General features: G+C 36.1%; 1 protein-coding gene, 1 non-coding gene and 1 pseudogene across 3 annotated transcripts in view; 1 reads left to right on the top strand and 2 right to left on the bottom strand.

Moving 5' to 3' along the window:
- The window catches only part of LOC101313642, a 7,624-nt pseudogene extending 6,204 nt beyond the window's left edge, over positions 1-1,420 (bottom strand). The window contains exons 1-2 of the transcript XR_185211.1: positions 721-1,420; positions 211-580 (exon numbers count right to left, since the gene is read on the bottom strand). The product of XR_185211.1 is annotated as an uncharacterized LOC101313642 (transcript). The remainder of the gene's footprint in view (positions 1-210; positions 581-720) is intronic.
- Positions 1,421-2,671: 1,251 nt separating this feature from the next.
- On the top strand, positions 2,672-8,175 carry LOC101313350. The gene is made up of 4 exons (XM_004307011.1): positions 2,672-2,892; positions 4,960-5,400; positions 6,856-7,218; positions 7,818-8,175. The coding sequence occupies exons 1-4, from the start codon at positions 2,722-2,724 to the stop codon at positions 8,004-8,006; spliced, it is 1,164 nt and encodes a 387-aa protein (XP_004307059.1). The 5' UTR covers positions 2,672-2,721; the 3' UTR covers positions 8,007-8,175.
- A 2,340-nt stretch (positions 8,176-10,515) lies between these two features.
- Positions 10,516-12,146, bottom strand: LOC101313057. The gene is made up of 3 exons (XR_185210.1): positions 11,973-12,146; positions 11,713-11,855; positions 10,516-10,879 (listed from the first exon to the last, which is right to left on the bottom strand). It is a non-coding gene; the product is annotated as an uncharacterized LOC101313057 (transcript).
- Between the last annotated feature and the right edge of the window lie 106 nt (positions 12,147-12,252).

The raw sequence follows: 12,252 nt of genomic DNA, 5'->3' as shown, positions 1-12,252 counted from the left end.
TTTGCTTTTTCCAGTGTTAGGATTTAGTCTCTATGGGCCTTTCTTTTGTTGGGTTGGGTCCTCGGTTTACTGTTTGTTGTTTTTGGATATGGAGCATCTTTGTAGTTCCTATCCTTTCTCTTTTATGGAAGAGCGTTGTCCAAAAAAAAAAAAAAAGAACAAGCAAGGGTACTTTACTGACAGTAGAGAAGAGCTGAAGAATTACCATACCTGTGAAAAATGTTGGTGAACATGTTCATAAGGATGCATAAAAGGCATTCCAGGCCGCTGACAAGGATACTGAGAGGATGGCAGATATATTCCAGACGTGGAGCGTACACCAACATGATTAGGATTAAACGGTGTCATTATGGTTTCTGGATGACCATAACCAATACCACCAGGGGGCGACGGTGCAACCCAGGGCCCAGGTAAGTGTTGTGGAAGTGGGCGAGGTTGATGTTCAGTAGAAATCTGAGGCCCATGAGTAGAACCAAGTTGAGGGAATTCGGTGTTATAGTTCAATGCAGGAGTATACATGGGCTGGATGGTGTATGGTCCACCACTGAATCCGAAACTGGGATCGAATCTTTGCATGTACCTGAAGAGAATATTTTCTGTAAAACTGTTGGGCTAATAAACAGCAAAACATTATCTCCATCTCAAAGTTAAATGATAAGAGAATTCCTGCAATGACTAGGACATGAAGCAAAAGACTAAAGTCTACACTGTATACCATACCTGTCGTAACTTCTGTCATAATCTGGATCCTTCCTGTCAATCTCACGAACCCTAAATATGGCCACCCTATTATTTGGTTTGTACCTCCCCACTGGTTCCTTCTCTGTCCTCCTTCTAGAAGATGATCTACTGCTACTTGTTGAACAATCAATTAAACCTCTACTAGAATGTAAATCAAAACACTTGATTTATCTTCCACTTTTGGCATCACCAGGGGAACATGTTGTGAAGTATCCTGTAGTTTTGGTTCACTTTCTAATTTCCCACTTGTACTACCACTAATATTATTAGCAGCATTAAATATTCGCACACGGGTCCTGTTATACTCCTTTTTCCTCTCCTCCACACTTTTGGAACTGTTTCCCATTGATGAATTTGAGCCACCACTGTTAGCCATTTGTGACCATTTCTGTGGCCTATGTTTTATTGCAACTTTAGTGACACCACTTTCTTCTGACAGCAAACTAACAGTGATGTCTGCAAGCCGAATCAAAGGAAGTCGACACTCAGGAGTTTTACGAACAATAATTCTGGAACCAGCACCATCAGGTAAGTTATTATCTAACAAAACCATAGACTGAAGTGCATAATGCTGAGCTACACAGTGTGCAGCCAAGCGTAAATAGGAAGTGGGCAACTGCTGAAACTCTAGTTGCTGCTGAATAGGATCACGGATGAACTTCTCAAAATCTTGCTCCATTCGGAAAACTGCACAGAAGAGATGTGAATATTTATTGTAATGACATATTATAGCAGCAGAATCCTGACTGCACACAAACAAAAATATTCTTCACTACTTTTGACAAAACAGACACATCAGAAAGTATGGCACCAACAACATTTACAATTGTATACAACAAGAGAATCCAAAAAAGGTTCTACATCAACAATCACCATTCAAGCCTACCCTTTCAAACTGAAAAAGAAAGCCCCAGCTGTCTTGAATCGTCCATTATGGCAATTTCATCTTGTTCCTTTACTCTATTGCTTATTTCTTTCGCACAAGTCATGTTTAAAAATACTTGACAAATGAACATACATCTCAACATACGAAACAAATAAGCAATAGCCGTAACACACCTTCTTTTCTTTCACACGTGACTCTCATACACATGTAACACACCTTCTTTTTATTTCACAAATTTCATTCACTTTTTATTTCAAAACTTTCATCTCTATTTTAAGTATTTTTTTAACGAGCAAAAAATAACTCAGTATTCCGCAAAATATCTTTAATTTCCAAATAATTTTTAAAATTCCAAAACTTTGAAATTTCATAGAAAAAAACTCAATACTCTACAAAATTTCACGAAAATTTTCACAAACTCGTCATGACACGTACTTTAATATCAAACTCTAATATCAAGATTTTCACCTGATAAAAATTTCTAAAAAATATTCTCAAACACTAACTTAAGAACCAAGATCGTAAAATTATCTTCTAACGATCTTGATATAATAAGCTTGATAAATTTCCGAGGTATTACAATATCGATTGGTCAAACACGCGATAAAGTTGGTCAGATATTTATTAAGTCCTCGTAACTTTATAATATATGTTATCGATGAGTTATTTACAATCACTACGTCAGTTTTGCAAACATAAAACATTTTTTTATTGTCGTCTAATATCTTTTAACGACAGACATTTAAAATTCTATCGTCTAAATATAACAACATGCTATGCATAAAATTGTCGTGTTTTTTAAGGACCACAAACATGAAGAAAAAATTAGCAAAAAAGTATGAAGAAATCTAAATACAGTAACACCCCTAAATGTTACTTTTTTTTTTTTTTTAACAAGAATTTACTCTAAACGTTTTTAGTAAAATATACATAGTAAATTGTCCTCCTCGGCTCCTCCACAGCCCCACAGGTGCAAGTGAAGAATTTAAATATTGTTATTTTAGCCAAAAGTGCTCGTTATCTCTGGGACTTGTCGAGACTTGTGGACTCAGTGACACAGAGAAGAAGAGAAGAAGAAAAAGAAGGAAGAAGAAATGAAGCGCAGGGTGTTGATGCTGTGCGGCGACTTCATGGAAGACCAGGAGGCCATGGTTCCATTTCAAGCATTGCAGGCTTATGGGCTCGCCGTCGATGCCGTCTGTCCTGGAAAGAAAGCCGGCGACGTCTGCCGCACTTGTATTCACCAACTCTCTCCTACTCACCAGGTTCACCTCACCTCTTTTCTTTTTCATTTTTTTATTATCATCATGAATTCATTACTAAAATCTGAAATCTGCTTGTTTATGATTCTTGCAAATCTAGTAAATTCCATCAGATTCTTGTATATTACGGGTTGAGTTTTGGGGTCTCTGTTGAGACTATAGCCCCAGCTTGATGTAGTCTGTTTATTTCAATGAAGGACCATTTCAATCAAAAAAACAAAAATTTATTAGGGTTTAACCAATGAGTCGCTTTGCCTTTGATTTGACAAATTTCAGTTGGAAATATTTAACTTAGCCGTCCACAAATATCCTTATATAGTCCACATATATCATATGTTTATTGCAAGTAGCTTTCACCTGATCACTAGGTGGCCAAATAAATGGTGCTCATGCATACTTTAATTTCAAAGGCTGGGAGTAAATCCGCAAAAATTAGTCATTTTAAAATCATTCCTTCAACGTAAATCCAGAGGATGACCACAAATTTCTTGGTCACCAGGTGACCAGGTATAGAGGACCATGTTTATGTATAAAATGCTGTTGTATGATCTTTTCACAGCAATCTAAGTTGAACTGGTGAAAGTCAAATGGGAAGTTACTAATAACTGGCACTAACTCTAGTTTGTGAGGAAAGCTAAATGGCAAAAGTAAAGCAGGTAATGGGTACAACTATCAGGCTTGGGGGGGGGAGGGATGGGGGATACTATTTACAGTGCTTCCTCATCGTGTTATGAGACAATAGCCAACCGGTAATGGGATTTTGGAGGAAACCATTAGGCAAAATGGTTGGGTGCATCTATTGGAATCTACTGGCACAAGATTTTATTCAGTTCTTGGGTATTAGTCACACTAAATTGATATATATGAAGTTTCATGAAATCTGCAGTGATTAAATGCTATCTAATTATACATGGGGAGATGGACCATAAATTGAATTGAAGCACTGAGAAAGTGTCCAATGGCTTTGGAAAGGTGCGGCTACCTATCTCATGGGTCCTCTAGCCCACTTTTTATCAGGTTACTCTCATCTGCTGAATCTAGTATGACTGTGTATGCCTCTTCCAAGCGCTTCAACCTCACCTACAAAGCTTCCACATGACTGGATGCACTGAGGTCACAAAATAGGCTTGTAATAGTCCTCATTTCTTTTCTGTGTCCAAGAAGCCAAAGGTTTTCCATGCCTAAAGTCTAGGTGTAGGGACTCTCTTTGCTGGTGATGGCAGTGCCTAAAATTAAGGTACAGGGATAAGGCAGGTTCCTCTGTCTCCCTATGGATGGTAATTAATCTTGGCACCTGGTCCATCTCTATTTGACTGTAGATCTACTGCACGATTGGGTCTAGTTTCTGCATATGCACCATGTTACGGTCTAGCTCAACACAAATCTCTTTATTAATTTGTATCCTTAATTCCTTTTTTTTTTCTTGTTTGTTTCAAGCTGCCACCACTCTCACTGTCCTCCTGTTCGATCAAGTGTCTGCCCACAACTTCTGGGGGGGTATATAGGGTGTGACCCACTCAATGGTATCTACTTTATTAACGCATCCATAAACATTCCTCCTGTTACATCCTAGCAAGTCCCTAACACAAATGGAGTTACATTTGGAATCAGACTTATGGTGTGCGGATCCCAGTTTATCCAGCCTCGTGCATGGTGGGACTGACAATACTAGAGGCAATAGCAGTAGCATGACGGTGTTGTAATGCCTATAGAATCCCATTTCACCTGGATTGAGAGTGTATGAAGTTGCATGTACAATCGGGATTCCCTTAGATTATGCACGTGTATGTATGTTTAATTAAGGCAATCTACATTTTCCACTATGTATCAAGGAGTTAAAATTTATTAGCTATATGATTCACATAATTAACTGTGACACCGATCAGTCTTCTAATACCGTTTATTAGCCTAGGAATCTCAGAAAGCTAAAGAAGCAAAGACTATGTTTTTTTAGAGGATGATCCGTTTTTGTACTGTACTTATAATTACTAGTCTTGAAACTATGTTTATTTTCTCTCCCTTTTGTTTTACTCTGTTTTTCTGTTTTCATGAGTATTCGTTTTGTTGCAGACATATTCTGAATCACGTGGTCATAATTTTACACTGAATGCAACATTCAATGATGTTGAAGCTGAGAATTATGATGGATTAATAATCCCAGGTGGGCGGGCTCCTGAGTATCTTGCCATTGATGCATCTGTTGTAGATTTGGTGAAAAAATTTACAGACTCCACAAAGGCAATTGCAGCTATTTGCCATGGGCAATTGGTCCTAGCAGCTGCTGGCTCAGTTAAAGGTCGGAAGTGCACAGCATATCCTACTCTGGGACCTGTACTTGTTGCTGCAGGTGCTCATTGGGTGGAACCGGAGACCTTGGCAGCGTGTGTCGTTGATGGTAACATAATCACAGGGGCTACATATGAAGGCCATCCTGAGTTCATTAGGGCTTTTGTGAAGGCACTAGGAGGCAACACAACTGGTTCAGATAGAAGAGTCCTGTTTCTGTGTGGAGTAAGTCTTAGTTTCCTCATTTAAATTTATGTTCATGTGTAGTGCATTGACAAACATATGATCACGCTCAGTTAAAACAAACATTGCTCCAAATTGCTGTAGAAAACCAGCAGAATCAAATTTGAATATCATATTTGGCATTAGAAGTCCCCTTTGTTACTAGAAGTCCGTGTGGTCTAGAAGTCCCCTTTGTTTACTACTGAATACTGTGCATTAGACAGTCAATAAACATACATGCATAATTTGGCATACAAATAACTTCAACAGAGAGTTAATTAGATGTAGCCTTGAGATATTCTATCAAAGAAAGAGGAGAGGAAGCCAGATTCAACTTTATTAGATGCATCATGAATCTCTTATTATTGGATTCCGCGATTAGTTCTGTTGTATGCCACGTCAATATATTGGTGGAATGGTAAGCCTATCTGGTCACTTTTCACACTTGAACACCTATTTTTGTGTTGTCAGTTTGAGTTTGTTGTCAAGTGGATTTTGACAAAATACCTTAGAGAAGAACCATAAAAACTAATGACAAATAGTTCAATTTCTTAATCCCCCTCTATGAGTTAGCTACTCTTAGTTGTTTAATTTTCGGTCCTTTATGTCGTTGTGCTTTAGTAGATATTACTGTTAGAATAATTAAGCAAAGACGTAAAATGTTGTTAATTTAACCTGTGGTGTGCCATGGTATAGTATTACTATTACCATAATTATTATTTTATTTTTATTTCTGATTTGTTTGGCTGTTTCTGTTCACTTCCCAGCGTATTCTTGTTTAGCTTATCCAATATTGATAGTGCTGAGAACATCTTAATGATGCAATACTTAATAGGATGCCAAGAAAGGATATTTCATGGAAATGAATTAGTGCAACATAATTTGGACCCCGTAAGTGCTCTTTCATATTTTCAAGTTATTGGTAGGTTGTGTAAGATCCTAGAAGTGAATTGTAATTTTAGTTGCCTTCTAGAGCCATATCTTGTAATTCACTTATGTTGTCTTTGTCTTTATCTGGCAATTTGCATAATTGCATAGGCTTTCAATATTAGCTTTTGTTTTTAAAACTTTTAATATTGTGGGTTTACTGTTGAATGTGCTGATCTTAAATCTGTGTCTACTGACATGATCAAAGTAGAAGCTAAAAGCTCGTCATATGTGCAATTGTAGCCTTTTGTTGTGATGTTGTCCCCTTCTTTTGGTCCTTACCCATGTAAATTCTTTTGTGGTCCTCTGTCCATAATATTTTACACCAGTATTGAAATACCTTTATTTTGAATCGAATTAGTGCTTGTTCAACAAAATAAAGATTGGCTACCCTTTCCAAAGCAGAATTAAATGAATAACCCCATTGTTAGGTAAAAGGGGTATATTAATGCTTGTCTACGTATGATCTACCAATGAGTCTTAGATGTCTCAAAGTTACTGACTTGTAGATTCTTTCTCTGATACTTGTAGGACTTCATGGAAGATTATGAGGTGGCTGTGCCTTTTCAGTCGCTTCAAGCTCTAGGGTGCCATGTCGATGGAGCTTGCCCCAAGAAGAGATCTGGTGATATTTGCGCAACTGTTGTCCATGATTTTGAAGGTGATCAAACCTACAGTGAGAAGCCAGGACATAATTTCACTTTAACAGCTGATTTTGAAGCTATAGATGCCTCCAGTTATGATGCTCTTGTCATCCCTGGCGGTCGGGCACCAGAATATTTGGCATTAGATAAGAAAGTTATTGAACTAGTGAAACAATTTATGAAAGCCAAGAAACCAGTTGCATCCATCTGCCATGGGCAACAGATTCTAGCTGCTGCTGGTGTTCTACAGGTAGGCTATTGACACGAGCACCTTTAGTACATAGGATCAACACGGCATTCATTTGAAAGTCGAGGAGTATTTTCATTTTCTTTCTTTTAGCCATACTGCACGCTTTGTTTGCTGAAATTTCATCTTGTTATCAATCCGGTCCTTTCTCTTTCTTGACTTTCATCCCTTAGATAGTCTAATTTTGGAATCAAATAGGAGCTAATGACCTAAAGAGGCTACATGTATAAAATACTCAATCAAATCAACGAAGTTGATAAGTGAGTCTTTAAACATTTCTATAACATTTATTGAATGTTTTCCGATATTTCCTTCCGCTTGCGAGGTTAAGTGTGCTACCAAGCAATGAAAAAGGAAAAAACAGCTTCTACTTTATTAATAAAAGCACACAAGATTTACTTTGTACCTCGTTTCTGTACTATTGATCTATTGGTAACTGCTACTTTTGAAGTATTAGTTTTGGGAGAGGGGATAGAAGTTTATTTGCATTAGCAGAGATACACAGAGAAGTTCTGCATCTTTTCTTTTTGGGTGATTTTTAAAGTTCTTATTAGACTGTCCTTATAGTATGTCTAAATTATTTGTAATTTGCTACATTTCAGGGAAGGAATTGTACTGCATACCCAGCGGTGAAGCTTAATGTGATTTTATCAGGAGCCACATGGCTCGAACCTGATCCAATACACCGTTGCTTCACTGATGGGAATTTGGTGACTGGAGCAGCTTGGCCAAGCCACCCGGAGTTCGTTTCTCAATTGATGGCATTGCTGGATGTTGGAGTTTCATTTTAGTCGCTATTACCAGGTCACCCTTTACGTGTAAAATGTACACTTACTACAGTAATCCATCAGAGTGATAACATGTATACATGATATGCCATGCACCTTTGCTTGGGTGGAAACCTGTCCTTGTTTTTAAGTTTGTTCAAATAAATTGATGGAACACTTTTAGGCCTTACAACTCATTTTCTCTCTTTGACTACGTCGCCATATAGACTGTAGATTGTATTAGCTTACATTTTCGCAATCCTCCTTTAATCTGCTATGAAAGTAATCATGATGTTAGTTAGATTTTCTTCTTCTGAATAAAGATGTTAGTAGTAAGCTTTACATGTGCATCCGTTGGTTTGTCCAGCATCTCAACTCTTGCTAATAATGATATAATGGATGTGAGTCGTCGAGGGCAGCTGCATTCTTAAAAGAGAAACAAACTAAAAATTAAAAAAAAAAGAAAAGAAAAAAAAAAGGCTAACAGATACCATATGTTGAGATGGTTCAATATAAGTCTGTAAATTATTAGTGACGCTCTGCCTGTGATGAACAGATCACTAATTTTGGAAATGGATTCTTTTTTGTTTTTGTTTCTAGAAATAATTTCAACTTGTAATTGGAAGACTATGAGAAGCTTTACTTTTGATTAGAAAGACTAAATTTATGTTAGCTTTACTTGTGAGAGGCCTCAAATGCGGAAGAGATGCACTTAAATATCGATTGCTGCCTAATAATGCCCAGGTTTTGGTCTGGGATTTATTTGTTTGTTTGATTAATTCTACATAATAGAATCAAAATCATAAATCTAGCTGTAATCAACTATATATATAACACCGCTAATGTAAACTAAATTAGCTGTAATTCTACTATATATATACCACCGCTAATGTAAACTAAATTCCACTAATGAAATAGGTAGTTGATTTGGCTAATTTCGTGTATATAAGTTGATTACTAAAGAAGGCATACACCAGATTGATGGACAGAATAATAGGAGTTCATATGTTAACATTTCTTTTTTATGTTGAGTGCGGCTATTGGGACCTCCGAATTTGTTCAGTGTACGTCTCATGTTTTTCACACCTCTATTTTACTTTTAAATATTTGTATTTTCTCACTAGACCTCCATTCAAATTTATAAAATAACCTTGTTTATATTATTCACATATATTTTAATATATTAATCATTACACCTACATATTTTAATTATAATTTCATTCCTTTATGAAAGAACATAAATCTCTTAAAAATCAAATAACACAAGGTATTGACTTTCATAAACTTAATTTTTGTCAACAAGAAAATTTTCTAACAAGGATAACCATTTTTCTTCTATGTATGCTCTTTTTTTCTTTCCTCTATTTTATGTAATTCATGATATATTATTTCAATAGTTGTTTAATTTTACATAATCGATTTTTTTTTTTTGGTTTCCAAATAATGTTTGTTGCATCTTGTATAATGTAGTATGCTTCTAACATAGTATGATAACATAATTTTTTTAATTTGTCAAATAGATCGATATTAATCATAGTTTTAGCTCTTTCTTTTTTTTAAAAATTAAAAAAAAAAAGAGTTTTAGCTCTTCTTAAATAAATAAATGCTTTAATAATATGTAATAAAATTAGAAAATAAAAATACATAAGGAAAATAATAAATAATACAATATTTCTAATTGAATTAGAAAGTCTATAGAGAATAAATATATTACTTCTTTTTGTTATTGTCCTTAATAGTCATTATGTAAGAGGATATATCCGACATTCAATAACTCACAATAAAGTGAGGTTAACTGAGTAAATTTAGAGGTCCCAATAGCCGCACTTTTTTATGTTTTTTATTTCGACAAATATATTTCCTTTTATGGTAATATTTCCTTGTTCTCACAAACAAAATCTTAATATTTCCTATTACAGTAACCGATGCTGATCTTAGTGATCTAGCTTTCTATTTCCAGCAGAACCAGTCTAGCAGTCTCACACAATTGACTCAACTGTGTTGCGTGCAAGTCTCACACAATTTCTCAAGCATGCAAGTCTCACACAATTTCTCAACTATATAGAAAGGACAAATCCACGCACCATTGCCCTATACCCAAATTGCCAGCCCATTGGCACCAATTAGAAGTGATCAATGGCTGAAGCATGCACCCATCCACTGGTAAAAATCACCTTGAAGAAGATGATTAAGGCTGCATTTGGTGCAGCTGTACTTTTAAAAAAAGCTAGCTTTTTACTTATTCTTAAGAATAAGTGACTAGAAAGCAAAGTGGCTGAGTATTTGGTAAACTGACTTTTTATAAGTGCTGTGAGTTGCAAAAGTAGAAGAAACGTGTTTGGTAAACTGAAAACTGGCTTGTGCTTTTTGTTGTGGAATGACCAATTTGGACATATTATTTTGACTTGATTGTTTGCTACTACTATAATTATTTCTTTATGGCTAGTTTCACCTTCCAATTTTTATAAATCATGGTGATCCTATGATCAATATTAGATAATTCTAAAATAAATTGTACAACTATTTAGGTAATGGGCGGTAATGGACATGATCGGACGATAGCTTTTTAATTGATTTTCGATACATCAATCCGATAGTTACATGTAAATAACTGAATACATAAGTTTTTTACTGTGAACAATAGATCCACATGATAGCTTGAGTTCCTCAGCATGAAATGTAGATGAGACTTCATTTTGTAGCTAAAGGATGGACAAGAACAGAGTACTATACAGTGCTTAGTTGCAGTAGCTAACTGGCATCACTTGCTTTCTTTAGAGCATCTCCAACACCATCCCAAAATTCAATTGCAGTAGTTAGTGGAAAATTGTATTGAGCTCATCGAGGGATGATCCGTTGTTGCAGAGGTCGGTGAAATTCAATTGCAAAGAACTCATCTGCATAAATGTACTTGGAATCAATCATATGAATATGAACAATCCATGAATTACAACTTTCCTTGTAAACATGTAAAGAAAGAACATACTAAAATCTCAAGCAATTCAAAAGTTCGGGAAGTGTGGCAAAACTAGAACAAAAACTGAGCAAATTTTCAGGATTCAGAAAAATCTATAGCAGCAGCAACAACAACTTAGAAAAACCACCACAATATTCATTTTAAGACCAAATGACTTGAAATCAGTTGTGAAACAGATATTGGAATGTCTACTTTTACATACAAGAAGATCAGATATAAAATGGTTTAAATAAGAGTTCAAAAACTGAGCAGAAACAAAGATATGCAGTTAAAATTCTGGAACTTGTTTCCAATGCAGACTAAACTTTAAAAATTCACCGAGTAATTTTCATCGAAATAAGCTGAAAATTTCCGGGTTGCTAGATAACTAACTTAAAAGAAACCTGTCAAATTTTCAGAACATTTGAAGACCGGTAAGCCAGGTAAAACATAGTTCAAATAGATCATAACAATAGTTTTCCAGAAAATTCAGTAGAACACTGCTACACTTCAAAAAAGTGTTACTGATATAGACGAACCAAAATACCTGAGATTCTGCTATCTACTACTGCAACTTAAACATATTGTACTTGCTCAAATTATTATCTTCAATAGATTTATCAAGCAACAATATATATACTACAAGCAATACAACAAATCAAACAACAAAAACTAAATGATAGTCATCAAATCTGCATAAAGGCATCCACTAATTGAAATGCATGTAGATACCTACGCAAGCAAGAGATTCTAATTGAAACAGAAGTAATTTACCTTCACAGATTTTGCGTAATCTTCACCTACCAAGCTTGACGGGATAAGGCCAAATGAATCAAGCTCAGAGTCATTGAACAGTCCCCGAATTGATGTTAAAACTCTATCCTCGCACCTAGACTTGCAGCAAACAGAAGAACCCCCTTTCAAAGACGAAGGCACATACCCAAGACATATCAATTCAACAATCTACCCAAGAAAAATAAGACATACTGAAGCAAGTGTATACATTCAATAATTAAGGATTCGATCAATCATACCCATATTAAAACAGCAACTAGGATATAAGATATTTCTCCCGGCCAGGTTTCGTCCCCGACGACGGACAGAGTGCTGTGAAGGGAGTGTTGATGAAGATCTGGATGGTGGGATTCCGACGAGATTGACATGCCGGAGACGGCGAGGACGATGGACCGGGGGTCGAAGGCGCCGGAGGAAGAGATACTTGTGGCGGAGAAGACTCAGGGGAACTTGTTGACGAAGATCGCGACGGCCAACATCAGCAGCGATGAAGAGGTGCCGAGATCTTCGACGCGTTGA

This window comes from Fragaria vesca, linkage group LG7 (genome assembly GCF_000184155.1).
Source record: "Fragaria vesca subsp. vesca linkage group LG7, FraVesHawaii_1.0, whole genome shotgun sequence".
Lineage (NCBI taxonomy): Eukaryota > Viridiplantae > Streptophyta > Magnoliopsida > Rosales > Rosaceae > Fragaria > Fragaria vesca.
Note: the sequence above shows the minus strand (reverse complement) of the source record. Positions and strands in the feature narration are given on the sequence as shown.

Coding starts and splice junctions, on each gene's coding strand:
- LOC101313350 (XM_004307011.1), top strand. CDS start 2,722: ATGAAGCGCAGGGTGTTGATGCTGTGCGGCGACTTCATGGAAGACCAG. Junction 5,401..6,855: donor GAGTCCTGTTTCTGTGTGGA/GTAAGTCTTAGT, acceptor TGATACTTGTAG/GACTTCATGGAAGATTATGA. Junction 7,219..7,817: donor CTGCTGCTGGTGTTCTACAG/GTAGGCTATTGA, acceptor GCTACATTTCAG/GGAAGGAATTGTACTGCATA.